This window comes from Echinops telfairi, unplaced genomic scaffold (assembly GCF_000313985.2).
Source record: "Echinops telfairi isolate 266 unplaced genomic scaffold, ASM31398v2 ScPeMD7_2;HRSCAF=8, whole genome shotgun sequence".
Lineage (NCBI taxonomy): Eukaryota > Metazoa > Chordata > Mammalia > Afrosoricida > Tenrecidae > Echinops > Echinops telfairi.
The window spans coordinates 66,763,175-66,782,731 of record NW_022103898.1 but is presented as its reverse complement, the minus strand read 5'-3'; the positions used below and the strand labels follow the sequence as shown (position 1 = coordinate 66,782,731).

The 19,557-nt window shown below is 45.2% G+C and overlaps 1 protein-coding gene across 1 annotated transcript in view; it reads left to right on the top strand.

Annotated features, from left to right (window-relative positions):
• IRAK3 (interleukin 1 receptor associated kinase 3) overlaps positions 1-19,427 on the top strand; it is a 62,266-nt gene extending 42,839 nt beyond the window's left edge. The window contains exons 8-12 of the mRNA XM_045288915.1: positions 2,847-2,965; positions 14,906-15,104; positions 15,367-15,429; positions 15,517-15,681; positions 17,940-19,427. Of these exons, the coding sequence (XP_045144850.1) occupies positions 2,847-2,965; positions 14,906-15,104; positions 15,367-15,429; positions 15,517-15,681; positions 17,940-18,404 (1,011 nt within the window). The 3' untranslated portion in view covers positions 18,405-19,427. The remainder of the gene's footprint in view (positions 1-2,846; positions 2,966-14,905; positions 15,105-15,366; positions 15,430-15,516; positions 15,682-17,939) is intronic.
• Positions 19,428-19,557: the final 130 nt, after the last annotated feature.

Sequence of the window (19,557 nt, the reverse complement as noted above, 5' to 3'; positions counted from 1 at the left end):
GGACGGGCAGGGCTTGGTACTGCATCAGAGCCGATCAGAAAACATTCATTATAAACATTCATTTTTTTCATGTCTACCTATATAAGATAGTCAGTATAAACAATCCCGAGGAGAAAACAATGGGACCAAGGCTTGGGTTCTGGGGGTCAGGGGAGAGGAGGAGGTGGAGGAAAATGAGGAGGGAGCAAAACAAACCCAGGGACATGGGAACAACAAGAGATCTAAAACCAATGGCCAAGAGGGCATAGAATGCCTGGTGGGGTTCAATCAAATATAATGTATCCGAAAGTACAGAAAGCCAAATGAAGGTTGAACACAATAGTGGGACAGGAAGAAATTAAAAGGAAATAGAAGACAGAACTCGGAGGCAAATGACATTTATAGAGGTATAAACATAGGCATGCACAGATGTAAATATATTAATATATAATGATAGCGTTATAGGTCTATGTACATATATTTATAGGTTAGGTATTAAGATAGCAGACAGACATTGGGCCTCTACTCAAGTCCTCCCTCAACCCAAGAACACTTTGTTCTAACAACCTGGAATTCTGTGGTGCTCACCTTTCCGACATGATCACTGAAGACAAATGGATGCATAAGCTCATGTGTTGAAGAAAGCTGTTGGTGCCAGGCTATTTCAAGTTACAGCATCTGGGGTCTTAAAGGTTTGAAGTTAAATAAGTGGCCATCTAGCAGGGAAGCAATAAAGCTCACATGGAAGAGGCACATCAACCTGTGTGATCACGAGGTATTGACAGGATCAGGTATCAGGCATCAGAAGACCCAAAACAAACAATTTTGATGTGAACCAGGGGCTCAGAATGGAGACACAAAGCCCATCTGTAGACAATTGGACATCCCCTCATAGAAGGGTCACAAGAAAGGGATAAGCCAGTCAGGGTGCAGTATAGTACCAACAAAATATACAACTTTCCTCTAGTTCCTTAATGCTTCCTTCCCCTCACTATCATTACCCCAGTTCTATCCTACAAATCCGGCTAGACCACAGGATGTACACTGATATAGATAAGAGCTCTCGGCACACACAATCCAGGACAGATAAACCCCTCAGGACCAATAATGAAAGTAGCGATACCATGAGAGTAGGGGCAAGGTTGGGGGGGGGGGGCAGACTGATCATAATGATCAACATCACACACACACACACACACACACACACACACACACACACACACACTGCCAGGGGGATGAACAACGGAAACATGGATGGAGGGAGACCGCAGATGGTGTAAGCTATGAAAATAAAAATAATTTATAAATTATGAAGGGTTCACGAGGGTGAGAGTGGGGGGGAGAGGGGGTGGGGAAAGAAGAGCTGATACCAAAAGCTCAAGCAGAAAGAAAATGTTTTGGAAATGATGATGGCAACATATGTACAAATGTGCCTGATACAACTGACGTATGGATTGTTATAAGAGCTGTAAGAGCCCCAATCAAATGATTTACTAAAATGTATAAAGAGATTTAAAGTCTTGGAAACCCTAAAGAGCAGTTCCACGTGGTCCTACAGGGAGGCTGCTGTGAGTGGCAATGATGGTAGTACTCAGTATGCGTTTCCATCATGACTCTTATTTCTCAGATACTTTTTATTTATATAACTGTTCTCAACATACATGTGATCCCCCCCACCACACACACACACACACACACATAGGATAACGTCCAACTCACAGAAACCCAGCACAGGGCTTGTGTGGCTGTATATCGTTGCAGATAGCCTCATCTTTTCTCCCGAAGAGTGGCTGGTGACCTTGAACTGCTGACCTTTGTGGTTAGCAGCCCAACACTGACCCAACAGACCCGTCAGGGCTCGTTATAAAGATGAGAGCGATCAGGGCATTGAAGAGTTCCACACTTTCTTACTTAAAAAAATTTTTTTTATGGTATGTTTTTGGTGAAAGTTTACCCAGCAAGCCAGGTTCCCATTTGGCAATTTCTACACCAAGTCATCATTGACATTAGCTACATTTTTCATAATGTGTCGCCTTCTCTTTAATGATGTTCAGTTTGTTCCATTTCCAGTACTCTCGTTTCCCTTCCCCCTTCCCTTCTCATCTTTGCTTTGGATTCAGTGTTGACCTGTGGGTCTCATACAGATGGATTTTTGGTACACATGCATCCAATAGGTAATAGCCTTTATTTTGTGGGTCACTCAGTTATTTCACTAAAAGGTAATCTCAGGGGATAGCTTTGGTTCAAGAGTTACAGGTATCTTCAGGTGACTGTGTCAGGGACCTCTGTTCTCAGGTGATCCGGTTAGTCTGGGCTTTTCAAAGACTTTTAATTTTGTTCTACATTTTTCTCCTATTCTATCTGGGACCATCTCTTGTGACTGGTCAGATCAGTCAGTGGTAGGAGCTGGACAACGTCTGGTTCTTCTCGTCTCCAAATAGTTGACGTTGTAGATGGTCAGCCTTGAGAGGATGTTTTTGAAGGCTAAGTTTAAACGTCAATTCTGAATAGATTGTTTCTGATAGGATGCAAATAAAAACTCGCTATCCTCTATGACCCACACTCTTGGGCCACAAGTAATCTAAAAATCATATTTAACAAACATTTCAACGTGGTTACCTCCCTATCCATGTTTTAATCAACCAGATATTAAATTATTTGATATTTCTCTTGTCTCTAAACTGACCTAGAGCCATTCCTGGAATGAGCAGAGACTCTACCTTGAATTAAAAAGTGGGTTGTGGCACAATGAAGTGTTGATTCGCTACACTAACTGGATAGTCTGGCACACACTTCTGCCTAGTGAATGCAAGAGGCAAGTTTTAACTTAGAAAAGGCCACCAATCCAACTGCTGCTCTCTCTTTAGGGTCAGACGACCCCCCTCTCCTGGCACGTTCGAACTGGGATATTAATCGGAACATGCAGAGCCATTCGGTACTTGCACAACGCCGAGCCATGCTCCGTCATCTGTGGCAGTATCTCAAGGTAACATGTTGCACACCTCTCCACCCCCCAAAGGCTCCTGCATCCGCAGGGGAGTCCCACCTGTCCGGAGTTTCCCTGGTGCGCCTGTGCGTCTAGCGCTCGCTCGCAATGTCACATCTTACCTTCTTGTGGAAGAAACGCATGCCTGTCCACTTAAAAATGTGCATTGTAAACTGCCAAAGGCAGACCTCAGGTTGTCCTTGGGAATTATTAATGAACAATGTCCAGTAAACTATTCTGTGGATTTCATTAATTATACCTGATAGCAAACCGTATTCATCTCACTCCAAAATACAAACTGAAGTTGAAGTGGCATCTGGGGATTCCTATAACAACAGTGAATAGCCGTTGAGACATGGTTGGAGGATGTGAATGGCTAGGTGCTCAGCTGCTAACTGAGAGGTTGAACTTCTAGTCCACCTAGGAAGAAAGGCCTGGTGCTCGATCGACTTCTGAGAAATCAGCCACCTTACGGGGCACAGTCCTGCTCAGACGCACAAGGACCACCGGGAGTCACAATCAACTCAACCGCAATGTTTTGTTCTATTTTTTAAAGTCATTATTAATTGGTACTTAATACATCATATCATTCCATAGTTCAATCACGTCCATCAGAATTGTGCAATTGCTACTACAGTCTGTTTCCAAAAGTTCTTTTTCTAAGTGGACTCCTTGACATTGCCACCCTTTTACCCTTCCCCCACCACTACCCGCTGCCCTCAAACCCTTATTCTATTTGCTGTCCGTATAAGTTCATCAGTCCTGGGTTTCATGTACCAAAACACAGAAAAACATAACACAACTTCATGAGGGTGACCCCAATGACATCCTCATATGAACAAACAAAAACAAAACAAAAGAAAAATACAGAGAATGTCAAAATCCAAATCAGGTCCAGCATGAATCAGAGGGTGGGGATCAACCGACAAGGTTTTAACTGTTTAAGTCAGATTTTTGCCTTTGATCTTCTATACTCATCTCTGAAGTGCACTCTGTTGAGTAACCACTATCCTCCCATCCCTCAATAGTGCATGGGGGCGTTCACCGGAAGCCTAGGGAGTGCCCACAAATGTATCTTGGGCTCCCACTGTCCTCCATAGCCTTCTGCAAACCAGATCTGCACCATTTAGGCTCTGATTGTAATCCCTCCCTCAACTTCGGATGATATGATTTACGATCCTCTGGTGACTTGTTGTTGTTTAAACTGCTATTACCATCTCCAGCCTCTGAGACCCCAGTGCCTTGTGGATTCCACTGGAACTGCTGCCTGGTGGCTTGCTGCATTCACCTGTGACAAATCGAGTGAGGTCCCGGAGTTCATCTTTGAGAGCTGAGAATCTTAGAAGCAAAGTGTCTTCTCCACCAGACATGAAACATCATTCAGATGGAGAGCAAAACCCCGCCTGGTGAACTTGTCCCGGTGTCACTCCCGTGTGATGCTGAGCCAAAGTAGGCAAACGCACTTCTGCCAAACAGCCGGGAAGAGTGGGTAAAGGCTGCTGTCTCTTCTGAACCTTCTCCTAGTTAGTGTCTTGAAGAAGGGCTTTTGATGCTTTGGGCTTGAGCAGAAGTGGAACTGATTGCCGTTTGCTTTCCTGGTGACATTAATTCCACACAAAGCTTTCCACTTCATCTTGAGGGTCGAGGAGATACCCTAAAATACTCTTCCAGGTTTGGAATTCGCCCACTGCAGCGCTTTCTCAGCATCGGCATCAGACTCGATGCATCCTCACGGGACCTGGGGCACGGCAGAACAGGGAAGATCCCACGGGTTGGTGGAGTCACCCAGGAGAAGCATGTCCCAGAGTTGTGATGAACACCCCAGCCCCACCCCCGCGCGAACTCAGCCCCTTCCACTCAGCTTTCCACCCAGTGTCTGACCATGTTCCTCTGCTAGTCCTAAGGTTCCAGTGGCTAACCCCTCAGAAGTTGTTGCCCACAGGGTTGTTCTCATTCAGAACCAACTTGATGGCACCTAACAGCAGCAACCGCAGAGTCCCTGAACGGTCGCTGTATGTATTTGTTATGGCTAGACCATCCCTCTTATGAGTTAGAATCCCAACCTCTAAACCTGTGGATAGGACCCCTTGGGGTGCTATGGACTAGGCATTGGGCTGCTACCTGCATGGTTGGCAGTTCAAACCCACCTGCAACTCCAATGGAGAAAGGGGAGGTTGTCTGCTCCCTTAAACAGTGACAGTCCTGGAAACTCTAAGGAGCGGTTCTGTGGAGTCGCTGTGAGTAGGAATTGACTCGGTGGCAGTGGCTGTCATCCATGGAGAATGTGGTTTTCTTAGTTTGGCTGACAAGGCTTCCCCGTGGAGGGTGGGTCTTGGGCCTGCTGAGCTGTACAGTATAGCCCAGACACGGGGCGGAAGGAACAGAAAGCGGGGAAATTACGAGGGTGCTGCCCAGTTTGTGGGAAAATCCCATGGACTTTCCTTTCCATATTTCTACAAATTTTGGAAGTCTCCTCATCAAAACACATGGGAGATGTCAACAGGGATTGAGGAAGGAGGAGGCTGGGATGAGGAGTCGAGAAGAGAGCCTTCCCCGGTCGCTGGGGGCCCAACTTTGCACCTCCAGACCCCTAACCTGTGAGAAAACAAATTTCTGGTTGGTAGGTTTTTTGAAAAAGCCACCACTGTTGATATTTCTGTTTTAGCAGCACTAGGAAACTAAGGCAATCTCCTTCCTCTGGTTTAAACTTTCAAATCAAAGCACCGTTGTATCGTTAGGTGCCATTCAGTCTGCTGGATCCAGAGTGGCCCTGTCTCTACACAACAGAACGGGTTCTGTACCACCAGCCTTCACATTGTTCCCAGACTTGAGGGAGTTTACTCCAGTAAAAGCAGTAGCTTATTTAAAATACCAAGCAGCACTGCATTGATTTTAGTAACTCCTTTTATGTGATTGAATTCACCAAATCCTTTCCTAAAAGTAGAGTTTGCTCCTCCCACAGCCATTGAACTCTCCACCTTTCTGTTGTGCCTGCCAGCAGAGATGTTAATTAGTGCCAACCTGAACAGAGAGTGCCCTCCTTCCGTTGGGTGAGGTACACACCTGTTCTCTGGAAACTGGAATGAGACCAACTCATTTCATTCCGAGGACTGAACATCTGTCAGATGGTAATGACATTCAGTCCCGATGTGAATTGGCTGACCTACATTACCCTCTGGAAGCTCTTTTAAACGAATTCCTCACATACAGCTAAACATCAACCTCCTTGAGTGTTGGTCCCTCCACGGTCAGCCCAGGGCTTTAGGAACACTGCAATCCCTCCTCTCCGTGCTTCTGTCATATTAATTTTCTCACTCTTGGTAAGAAAAGGCAGCTTCCAGGAGGCACGCCATGTCATTACACTGTTACAGTAATTGGCTGAAAACGGACAGCGTTAAACAGCGGCCTTTTCCTGGACGAACTCAGTCAGGGCTCTGCTTTTGTTGGCATGAGAAGCAGAAGACATGGTTGCCTCTAATTTTTCCCTCCTTCAGGCCTCAGATGTGTGAGTCACAAGAGACTTCATCGTACGTCATTTGACATTACTGTAAATCGTTTTCAGGACTGAGAAAGGCATGGCATAACATGTATACAGTTAAGTCGGGGGAAAACCTGAATTGAAGTTGTTGTTCTTTGGTGCTGTTCAAGCTCTGTAGGTACTGCGGAAGGAACACTGCCCAGTCCTCAGAACTGTTGCCAGGCCTTGTGGCCGCCCTGTGTCAATGCATCTCACCGAGGGTGTCGTCTTTTCTCGATGACATGCCTCTCAAGGGCTAGTCTCTCCTGACCACGTGTCCAAAGTTGTGAGACAGAGTCTCACCATCTTTACTGCTAAGGAGCATTCTGGCTTGTCTTCCAAAGAAGTTTCGTTGTTCTTCTGGCCGTCCATGGGACTCGCAGTGTTCTTGGCCAAACTCTAAGTTCAATGTGTCAGTTCTCCCAGTCTTTCTTATCAGTGTCCACCGTTCCCATGCTGGACGCTTATCAAATGGAAATACCATGGCTCAAGTCAGGTTCACGGTAGTCCTGAAAGCACCATTTTTGTTCACTAGCATTTTAAATACATCTTGTATAGCTGATTGACCCAATGCAGTATGCCATTTCATTTCTTGACTGCTCTTTCTATGAGCATTGATTATGGATGTAAGTAAAAGAGGACCCTTGGAAACTTCAATATTTTCTGCATTTACAACGATGTTGTCTAGTTGTCCAGTTGTGAGGATTTTGATTTTCTTTACACTGAGTGGTGATCCATACCGAAGCTTCAATCTTTGATCTCTAGCCGCAATATTTCAAGTCCTCTTGGTTTTCAGCAAGCAAGCTTGTGCCATCTGTGTATCAAAGGTTGCTAATGAGTCTTCCTCCAAGCTTGATATCATGTTCTTCGTCTTATAGCCCAGCTTCTCAGATTGTTTACTCAACATACATTGAATAATATCATGAAAGAATACCACCTGGTACACACCTTTCCTGATCTTAACCCATGTATTCTTTCCTTATTCTGTTTGATAATAATTGCTTCTTGTGTACAAGTTCTGCATGAGTAAAAGAAGTGTTCTGAAATTCCCAATCTTCGCAATGTTATTCATAGTTTGGTATGATCAAATGCCTTTGAATAGTCAATGGAATACAAACAAATATCTTTCTGGTTTTCTTTGTTTTCAGCCAACATCCTTCAGACATCAGCACAGATATCCCTCATTCCATGCCCTTTTCTGAATCCAGCTTGAATTTCTGCAAGCTCCCTGTCAATGTACTGCTACATTACAAAAAGTTATCTTTGAAAAATTTTACTCGCATGTGATATTAATGAAATAGGTCAATAATTTTTGCATTCTGTTGGTTCATCTTTCCTTGGCATGGGCACAAATATGGATCTCTTCTAATCTGCTGACCTGGTAGCTCTTCCAGATTTCTTAGCATAGATGAGTGAATGCTTCTAGTCCTGCATCTATTTGTTGAAACATTTTGATCGGTATCCAATTCCTGGACCTTCATTTTTTTATAATTGCCGTTGTGCAACTTAGACTTCTTCCTTCACGACCATTGGTTCTTGATCATACACTGTTTCTTTAAATGGTTGGATGACGACCAATACTTTTTGGTACAGTGACGGTCTTCCATCTTCTTTTGATGATTTCTGCACCAGTCAATATTTCGCCCATGGTACCCTTCAATATTGCAGCTGGAGGCTTGAATTTTTTCTTCTGTTCTTTCAGCTTGGGATATGCTGAATGCATGCTTCCCTTTTGCGTTTCCAATTTCAGGTCTTTGCTTACTTCATTACAATGCTGTATGTTGTCTTCTTGAAGTTTCCTTTGAAATTTTCTGCCTGCCTCTTTTGCGTCATTATTTCTTCCATTTGCTTCAGCTACTTTAAGTTCAAGAACAGGTTTCAGACTCTCTTTTGACATCTACTCTGTAGTATACAATATACAATTAAAATTGTAGAAATTGAAATTCTTGTATTAAAAAAGTAGTTAATCTTGAGCATTATAATCTTTTCAGATCCATCGATAGGGGATGGATCAAACAGTTTGATCAAACTGATAACAGCAACTCAGAAGATTGGATTAGGCAACTTTTGTGGGGCCATAAGTTTATGTTAATGGAGGAAGAAAAAGGAGAATGGGAATAGTTGCATAACTCAAAGAAAGTATATATTCTAAACAACGACAAACATTTTTAAATATTTTAAGCATTTTTTTTTAAGATAGAAAATAAACCATACCAAAGTGTCAATTAGGCTTTATTTGGATGGAGTGGCTATGGCTTAATGTAATTATTTTTATAGCTTCTTGTGACTTGTACTTTTTGTTTTCTCATTGTTCTTTAAGAAAACTGTCTTACTTTTAGAGTAAAATTAAATTTTATATTATATAAAAAATAATGTGGCATTCAAACCTTTCTCTCTGAGTCATCAGAAGAAGTTCCAAGGAGTCAGCGTTTATTCAGTGAAATCCTAACATTACCATATGACTCCTTCTCCTTAGTTAATTCCATCTCTAAAGAAGCATGATCACTGTGCCTCCTCTGTGGTTTTTAAAACAGTTTAAGAAATGGAGACTGCAGGCTTCCCAAAGTATAAGTAATCCTTTCTAAGCAAAAGGAAACCGTGTTTGTCACTGGGGGTGAAGAATGGTGGAAAGAATGCAGGAGATCTAGGTCAAGTCCTGTCCAGCTCTTCCCACCTGTACATTCAAAGCTACCCAGGTTCCCAAGTGTAATATCTTCCTTTCAAATTCGATGACACTGCCTATCTTTGTCCTCTATGCTCACAAATGTAAGGGTTGTGAAAGGTGAGTGATGGGTCGCAACATGCTCTCCTATTAGAGAAGAACTGCTCACTGGAAGTCAGACCTCAGGTAAACTCCTGTTTCCAAAGAGACTCGGAAACTTGCTCTTACACGGAGAGTAGCCAATGTGAAAAGATGGGCTGATGGCATAGAGCGCCGAAGAGACGTTTTCAAAGGGTGGCTCAAGAAGACGAAGTTCAATTTATAATAAAATGTGCAAAGACCTTGAGTCAGAAAACCAAAAAAGGAATAATACACTCCACAGATTTCAAACTAAAGGAACTGAAGACATATTCAAGGACTGGTAAATATAATATTAAGGGTAGCCAGGAGCCTGCAGAAAGATTAGGGGGTTCAGTGCAAGTCAAACGACTTCAGCCTTGGCATAAAAGCTTGCTGAATAATTTATGATTAATCTTCTCAGCAAGCCTGAGCTTAGGTTTTATTGTTATTAACTCAGCTTGACAGAAGAAAAATGGAAGTTTACAGAGATTAGTGACTTGCCGTAGACGTCTACACCAGGCTGTAGATGGAAGAAGAGAGCTGTGATCTTCTGTTTGTGTGAGTTTAACAAGCATGCTTTTATTGGGTAATTCAAGGTATCGGGCATTACTGCAGGGGTCCTGCTGGCCTAGTGGTTTCACATTGGGCTGCTAACTGCAAGGCCAGCAGTTCGAAACCACCAGCCACTCCTACTCTTGTAAGTAGGTACAGTCTCTGAACTCACAGGGCCAGCTCTGCCCTGTCCTATGGGGTCGCTTTGAGTTGGAATCACGCAATGGCAGTGAGTTTGGAATTTGAATACTGGAGCAGGAGCCTTGATGATGTAGTGAGTGACGTGCTGAACGGCTCACCACAAGTCAGCAGTTCAACCCCACCAGCTTCTCTGTGGGAACTAGATGAGGCCTACAGCCTTAGTAGCCCAGGGGTGGTGGTGGTGGTGCAGTTCCACCTCGTCCTATGGGGCAGCTGGGAGTCAGCACTGACTCCACGGCAGTGAGTTTCTTTGGGGAGGAGCATTACTGCAAGTATCCTGGGTGACATAGTGGGTTACTCGGGCTGCTAAACACGAGGTCAGCAGTTGGAGCCAACCAGCTGCTCCCAGGGAGGAAATGAGGCCTCCTGCTCCGGTAAAGATGTACAGACTGAAAACCCCAAAGCAGTTCTAGTCTATCCTATATATAGGCTCGCTATCAGTGGCAATTAACTCTGTGGCATCAAGTTTGAGAGATATATTTTGAGCATTGCTGGTGGACTTCCCAGAGCATAAGTGGTTAAGTGGCAGGCTAGTAACTGAAATGCTACTAATTGAAGTGGTGGACAGATCCACCCAGAGTAACTCGGAAGAAAGGCCTGGTGATCTAGTTCTGAAAGGGCTTCGCCTTTCAAAATCCTATGAAGGGCAGTTCTACTCTCAAACACTTGGGGGTACCATGAGTTGTTATGGACTTGTCAGCAGGGGTTTGGTGTGCCCCACCCCTCTATTATTTTTTGGAACTAGTTTTATTGAGCTATAATTAACACATCACAATCATGCAATCCTGCTAAGAAGGGTTGTGCAATCGTCACCACAATCAACTTTGGGTTCTTGGGCGGTGCATCTGGATGTACTGGGCGACCCCTGGACAGACAGGCCTAGCGACCGACCTCAGGGAAACCCTGTGGAGCACTTCCCTCTGACACCTGGGGTCCAGACTTGAGGGGACAGCAGCTAGAAAGCATTGCGGGGAACATTTCTAGGCAGGTGACTGGGAGCAAGGCGGCTTCGTTGGCAGGACACTGAGACAGAGACATGAACATAATTCGTACGTGCAGGTTAGAAGGTGTTGACCCTGGATTCCTAGTGCACAGGGCAGGAGGCAGCAGGTTTTAAGGGGAGGGAGATTGGCTCGCAGCTAAGCACTTGGAATCTTAGCCTTGTTCGAGCAGTGGAGCAAATGGCTTTCTAAGGAAGAAAGCTGTCCAGGGCCAGGCTCAGAACACCACAGGAGGAAGCAGAGCCACAGTTCAGAGGTATAGCTGAGACATCTGGTGGTATATTTAGACCCCAAAATGTCTTAGTCATTTGAACGCTTCAAAGAGAATGGTATAAAAACAAAATCTGTTACCAGATGGTGGAATTTGGGGGAAAGAAACGGGATTTAAAGAAAAGACTCTGGCAGAGTTATCGTTTGTGTTCTTGGCAAGAGACCCTTGTGTTGTTATTTGGGGGACAAAGATGTCTGTGAATTACAGGACCACATAAAAGCATCTGAAAGCTGTACATCTTATGATTTACATCCTGCCTTTCATTGGGCTTAGTTGTTTCCACATTTATGAGCGATTTCACACTGAGATGCATTTTATCTTTCAGCATCGTTTCAGGCCTTCATCCCTTGCACCAATCCTTCCGAAACCTGAATATATCCTGAGTTATCATCAGTTAATATGGCCCTTCTAGCCATAATGCCTGATGTGTATTGTAATTCTGGACTTAGAGCCTGTGGCTAGACTCCTACTTTGAAGGACATTCTCTACTAATGGACAGGAATGGGGTGGGATTAGGGCCTGACCCCTTTGTTTCCTTGATGACATCTTTAAAACTCCAAAGCTCAGTCTGGCTCTCCAGGTGAGGGCTGGTTCTCCAGGTGAGCAATGTGTGCATGAGAACTGCATGGTGGTCCCAGTATATATCCCAGAAAACCAAAGGTGTGACTGGGTTCACACAGTCATTGTCATCAAGTAGATTCTGATTCATGGAGGGCCCCATCCCTAGTTTCCTAGGATACATACTGGGACCACCATGTAGCGCGCGCACACACACACACACACACACACACTGGGACCAGCATGTAGTACACACACACACACACACACACCACCTCACCTGGAGAGCCAGACCTCTATGCCCTGTCTGAGTGTTGGGAGAAACAAGAGGACCTGATGTGGCCTTGGGGCCTTTTTGGCTTCTGGGATCTGGACCCTGCATTTGGCTCACCTCTGCCCGACCTTCATATTTGGACTGAATAGCACCCACCTCTATATAAGAGATTTCCTCAAAGTTTTGTGAGTTTCTGTGGGACATTGCAGTGAATTGTAGAACCCAGGGACACGAGGGAACAGACTCAAGGGAGGAGCCGGGGAGGTGGGGGGCGGGCATGGAGCAGAAGAGCATCCTGGAAGAGTTGGACATTTGGGACATCATTCATTCCTGCCTCCTGGGACTAGTCTGGTATTCATTCTTCTAAAAGGAATTATCACCACACACACACACACACACACACACACACACATAATCATGCCCTTACATTCCAAACACGGCATTTGCACTTAAATTCAAATCATGTGTGTATGATAATGTAGGCATATCATCTTGCCTTATTGTTAAGGACTGGGGTATCTACTAAATCAGGACACAAAGTGGGGAGCAAAGAAGGCTTGTCTTATGACAAAGCGGCACTTGCTCGGGGGAGGGACGTGCAAAACAACTCAAACCCATTGCTTAGTTAGTTGTCTGGGACCCATGGCCACTCCATGTACCGCAGAGTAGAGGGTTCCCTGGGATCTCCTGGGCTGTAATCTTTGTGATCGCAGATTGTCAGGCTGTGTGTGTGTGTGTGTGTGTGTGTGTGTGTGTGTGTGTGTGTGTGTGTGATTGCTGGGTGGGTTTGCTCTTAGGTTAGCGTTGTGTACCACCAGAACACCCCTCTGTGCATGAGAAAGAAATAGGACCTGCTCCTGCACCAGCCTCATAACGATGCTCATAGCTGAGCCCATTGCGGCAGCCGATGCGTCAATCCATCTGGTCCAGGGTCTTCCTCTTCTTTGCTTTTTAATTGACCAAGCATGATAGCCTTCTCCAGGGATTGGTCCTTCCTGACTGATTCCATGCCTGGCATCCTCGCCTCTAAGGAGCATTCGGGCTTCACTTCCTTAAACAACAGTGGTTAGGAGTCACGTACAAACCCCCTAAACTAATTGTCTCGTACAACCCCTAGCAACAGCTAAGTTCAGTAACATTGCCGGCCACGTTCCTAAGTCTTCCTCTTGGGCAGGGGACCCTTACCTTTTCAGCAGACACATCACGGTTCCTTCTGCTAGACCAGGGGTTCTCAACCTTCCTCACACCACGACCCTTTCATACAGTTCCTCGTGTGGTGGTGACCCCCCCAACCATGACATTATTTTCATTGCTCCTTCATCACTGTCATTCTGCTACCATCATGAATTGCATGACTCCTGTGAAAAGGTTGTTCGATCCCCAAAGAGGTCGAGACCCACAGGTTGAGAACTCCTGTGCTAGACGCTTTTGTAAAAACACAAACTCGAAGGTGAGGAAACCTTGGGTCTTTTCCCTTTTTCCTCTACCGAAGCTGCAGGCTGTCCCTTTGCAGCAGCCCCGTACGTTTGAGTGATTCATGGTGTCTGTGTTATCAGTCTGCTTTCTCCCGGGACGCTGCGGGCCTGGCTGCTCTAGCTGATGGCACTTTGTGTGTGAACATCTATTGAAGGGGGAGCCGGAGAAAGAACTGGGGGTGGAATTGCTTATGGAGAAGCTCTTTGCACTTTGCACTTTCCACTTTTCTAAAAAACATCCTTCTTCCTTCCCTACTATTAACCTTTATTCTGAAGAGCGTCAATCACAGGACTCCAAATTTATGGTGTACACGAAGGTCAGCTGGCAAACAACTCGCCTTTTCACCAAATATCACGAGAGTGTAAATGCAGTGCCCTAGAACGATGTTAGACGTATTGATGGTCTTTCAATGACCCTCGGTCTGGTGTGGGTTTTACCGTCTCATACATTGTCTGGTCACCAGACTCACCCGGACCTAATGCACACAGAAGCATGAATCACTGATTGCTGAAAGCGCCACCCCCCCTCCAGTTTAGGGGAGGGTCAAATAAATGGAATGGATTGTAGGCTTTGTTGTTTTCTTTTAACTGATTTTTGGTACTTCAGAAAGCTATGCAGGGATTTTAAGTGGTTTACACACGCCTCCTTTCTGGCCTTTGAAGCTTTGCGTCTACACCTGCTCGCGTTGCGCTGTGGTGGAGAAGAAGGGGACTAGATAATGGGTACTAGACAGGCGGCATTCCGGGCTCTCGGTCCTCGGCCAGCCGGAAGCGGAGTAGGAGAATACAGAAGAGAGCCAGGCTCTTGGAGCCTGTGTGAACTTCTCTGTCATCTTCCCCTTCTGAAGAACCGACACCTTCTTGCAGGAAAGGCCCTGGTGTTTGTTCTTAAGGATCGGAGCGTGTTAATAGTCCCATTCTTGATCTGTGTGAGTGTCTCATGCACACATTTGGAGGAAGTACTTTTGCGCTGAATGTGTGTTCCCGCCGAGGCTTGGAGAAAAAATGGGATCTGACTTCAGTGAGGTCTCACTTCAAGGGGTGTCAATGCTCTTCCACGTGAGACCATGAATGGAACGGCACCGATGAGCCTGGGTGAGATGCAGGCTGGCCTTAGTTAACATTTTCACCGCTTCCAGTGGAGATCTTCAAGAAAGACGAGTCAGTGTGCTCTGGTTCATGAGAGAGGATGTTTCACTTGGTTTTATCAATGTTTTCAATCAACCACCTGGAAGGTAAGCTTGGTACATTGCTTTTATTGAGATGCCTTGATGATCTCTTATCTTTTTGTGCTTGATCACAATTTTAGTGCAAACATACTTTTGGATGATCAGTTTCAGCCCAAACTTACTGATTTTGCCATGGCACACTTCCGGCCCCACCTCGAACATCAGAGTTCTACCATCAACATGACCAGTAGCAGCAGTAAACATCTGTGGTACATGCCTGAGGAATATGTCAGGCAGGGCAAACTTTCCATTAAAACGGATGTCTACAGCTTCGGAATCGTAAGTGCTAACCCCTGGCTAACAAAGGATGCTTTATTACCAAGAATATTCTAATTTCTAAGAAAAAAAATTCTTTTTGAGGCCTTAACTTACAGATTTGCTGATTTCCCGCCATGCATTGTCTTACACATGAATGCTGTATACTAAATCAAGTAATACATTTAAAGTGATTAATTAAACTATGCGTTGTTATGGTTCATAGTTGCAACTGCTACTTGCAATACACTCAGATATAGCCTAATGTTCTGTATATTCCTTACAGGTCATAATGGAAGTTCTGACAGGTTGTAAAGTGGTGATAGATGATCCCAAACATATCCAGCTGGTAAGAACATCTTCATCTCTGTGTCCATCTCTTGGTAACTTTCCTGCTGGAGTTCTACATGGTAAACTTGTCTCCTTCTCTTCCTAGAGGGATCTCCTTATGGAACTGATGGAGAAGAGAGGCCTCGATTCATGTCTCTCCTTTCTAGATAAGAAAGTAAATCCCTGCCCTCGGAATTTCTCCGCCAAGCTGTTCTCACTGGCCGGCCAGTGTGCTGCAACTCGGGCCAAATTAAGGCCAATGATGGATGAAGTACGTAGACACATGAGTTTGTCCAAAGTTGAGCTGACAGAACACTGGAACGTGTAAACTGGATAATTGCGTGTCTAAGTAAATATTTTTCATAATGAAGCAAATTCAGCCCCTGGCATACAATTCCAACCTAATAGTTTTTCTAGATCAAAAAGTCCCATCATTGGGTCCCCTGGTAAACCAGAAAAACCAAACCAGTTGCCATCAAGTCAATTCTAACTCACAGTTTCCAAGGAAGTAAACAGCCTCACCTTTCTCCCGTGGAGTGGCTGGTGGGTTTGAACCTGTGGTTAGCAGCCCAGTTTTTCACCAACTGCACGGCCAGGGTCCCCTGGATGGAACTCAGGCAGCATATAAGATTTAGTGAAAAGACATAGGTGAGAAGTTTGGGAGACTATCTTATTCAACCTTCATTAAGAGATCTGGCTCATTTAGCAGAATTCATTTTTATTCACGTGTCCATCAAAATAATAACCCATTATTCATTTACTTGTCCCCTTATTCTCCAAAAATTATTGAGTGCCTACTTTGTATTTGCCCTACTCTGTACTAAAGACCTTTTCACATTCCAGAGTGGGGGTCAGAACAATAAACGGAGTTTTGGTACTTGAGATAAACAATGTAAGAGATAGATGTCCAGGCTGATACTGGAGTATACCAGCCTACGGAAGTCAAGGAAGTTTCTTGAAGGAGGTGATAGTGAGGAGGTGATCATGACCTGAAAAACAGGTTGGATTTAGGCAACAATGAGATGTTTCAAAGGATTTTTGATAGTATTGTCGGGTAAGTTTTGCACTGCTAACAGAAGGTTAAGTGGTTCAAACCCACAGTGGCTCCTTGGGGAAAAGATGAGGCTGTCTGCTCCTGTGAAGACTTACATAGCCTCTGAAATCCTGTGTGGGGTCACTATGAGTCTAAATCGATTTGATGGCGGTCGGTTTGTTTATTTGCTTTGTAAACATGCTCGTTCCACGGTGCAAAGATCGCAAGTAGCTTAGCATCGGGGACGTGGGGTGAGGGAGGGGAAAGACCAGAGGGTTAAAGTGAAAGACAGTGTGATGGGGTGTGAATTGGTTCTGGAAGCATGGATTTTGTCCTGAGTACTTACAGAGCCATGGAGTGTCTGAAACAGGAGCTGGCACGATCAGACTCTAGAGCAGTGGTTCTCAACCTTCCTAATGCAACCCTTTAATACCATTCCTCATGTTGTGGTGACCCCTAGCCATAAAATTATTTCCATTGTTACTTCATAACTGTAATTTTGCTACTGTTATGAATTTGGCAACCCCTGTGAAAGGGCCATTCGACCCCCAAAGGGATTCCAACCCACAGATTGACAACCACTGCCTGAAGCCAAAGGGTCTCAAGTAGGATTGCAGATCCAATCAACAGGGGAACTTTTAACATACAAATCCCTGAGCCCTCATCTCCAGGTTTTTTGGAAATGACCATCTTTAGGATGGGTCCAAGAAAAACTGTATCTTAAAGCCTCCAGGGTAATTCTGAACACCTGAGCACGACAGACCGGATCTCGTCATCCCTTCCTCCCACCCCCAACCCCTTATCTCATGGATGAAGAGAAACTATTGGGAGACTCACTCAAGGGCACAAAACTAGTTGTACCAAGTCTCGGACTAACATTCCAGCCTCCTGATGTTCAATTCAGGACACTTTCCTTCAGGCTTTGCTTCAAATCATTTACTTTACTCGTCATTAACATGAAGCGCGTGGGCTAATCTTTGGGAGCCTTGGCAGTCAACCCAAACCCAAACTCACTGCCATCGAGCTGATGGCCACTCCTTGTCTTCCGGGCCGGAGACCGTTTTCAAAGCCTGGCTCGGGCACCCCACGTGGAGCTGCCAGGAGCCTCCCGGTGCAGGCTTGCGTGTTGCTACTGTGCTGAATAAGGCTTCAGGGGAGCATCCAGGCGAACACAGGTTAGGACAGAAGGCCCGAACATCCACTTCTGAAAATCAGCCCTTGAAAACTCTTTGGATCACAGCGGTCCAGGTTTCAACCAATCACAGGGCCGCATAGGACCACGCAGCATTTCATTCTGTTGTGCACTCAGCTGCCAGGAGTCGAAGGCCAACTTGACACCAACTGATACCAACAGCTAATCTTTATCGTTCGGTTGAGTTCAAAATTCTATAATTAATTTTCTTTCATGATAGTGAAGGTATTTTCCAATAGGAAGATTAAAGGGGGCGGGAAAATTATGCAAGTTTAACTCAATGTCTGTTTCTTTGTTAACTTAGGTCCTAAGTATTCTTGAACGAACTCAGGCCAGCTTGTATTTTGCGGACGATCCTCCTACATCACTCAAGTCCTTCCGGTGTCCGTCTCCACTTTTCTTGAATAACATCCCCAGTATTCCCATGGAAGACGATGAGAGCCAGAATATCCACTCACTGCCTCCTGATGTACACAAGAGGCAAGAGAGAGGGACGCAGAACATTCCTTTGGAATGCAGCCAGTCTGAAGTTACATATGTGGGCTTCGACAGGATGCCCGGAAGCAAGAGAAACAAGGATGCCTGCAGTGTGTCCAGTTCTGCGTGTGCAGGAAATGTGCCCCCAAAACATGGAGCTCCATCCCAGGACTTTGCAGCCTCTGATGCAGCTATGGATGCACCTTCAGACGTTAGAGGCGGTTCTCATGGGAGCCGGTTGGAGACAACGTGTTCCTCTGCGTTTTCCTGGAAGGAATTTGAACAACAGTAATGGGATGGATCTCACCAGAGGGTAAAGAATGGAGCTGGGGCAGCTGTCAGTACATATCAGCTTGGGTAGGGATTAATTTCCTCCATTGGTAATGCCCAGAAGACGATGTGATGGTAAGTTTGGGTGATGCCGGTAAACAATACAGACAATTCTACTCTTTCCTTCCCAATCTCCAAAACAGTGGCTGCAAAAATCATTTCAGCAGGATAATTGCCTGATAATGAAATCCAAACCAAACTGGAGAGAACCATTCAAAAGCATTTGAGATCCTGGGCTCTGACTTCAGACACACAGAATACTCAAATCCAAGTACCAAGGGTCTAAGCTCTCCTGTTTTTCCCCAGCCAACCATCAATGTCAGTCTCCCTCCTGTTGGATTTACGATCCGGCTTTGCTTGTTTGCCAAGTTCCCAGAGAGTGTCTCATTTGGAAATCGATGCCTTTGGAAAAGAGTGACCGCTTTGCTTCTTTGGATTGGCCCTTGGTGTCTGGCCATGTGTGTCAAAGTCAGGCTCAGCCTGTGGTGAAACTGAAACACACTCACCACCATTAAGTCCATTCCGCCTCCTAGCGGCCCATGGGACAGCGTCGACCTGCACCTGTGCGTTGCCGAGACGCTAGCTCTACGGGAAGGGCAGGGCTTGACTGTCTCCTGAGGCGTGGGCTGGTGGTCTATATTTTTTAAACTCTCATGACAGTTTGGCACATACATACAGTTGTTTCTAGTCTTCTAACTTTAATACCCTTAGAGACCTATGACTTTCTTTTTCACTGAGTAATCTTGTGTCCCCGAGAAACGGGCTACTCACGAGGGCCTTGGTCAGCTTTGGATTTGGACTAGACTTTCCAGCACTGAGCCCCTGCCCAGATTTGTCCTGCAGGGTTTCCTTTAGCAATTCCTACTCATTTCCCCAGGGCCCAGCAGAACCACCACACCACCCAGAAAGCTTTCCTAATCGCTAGTCGGAACTATCCCGGCGTCAATATTCCAATACCCAAAACATTGTTTTTCACAAAAATGTTTCCTAGTTTGCATTTGTCATTTTCTGAATTGTACCAGCATCAAGTGCGCCAGCTCTGCTCTCTCATTAATGATTGTAAACTGCCTTTTTTGGGTTCCTCTGACTGCTATAATCAACCACCACTGGCTTAG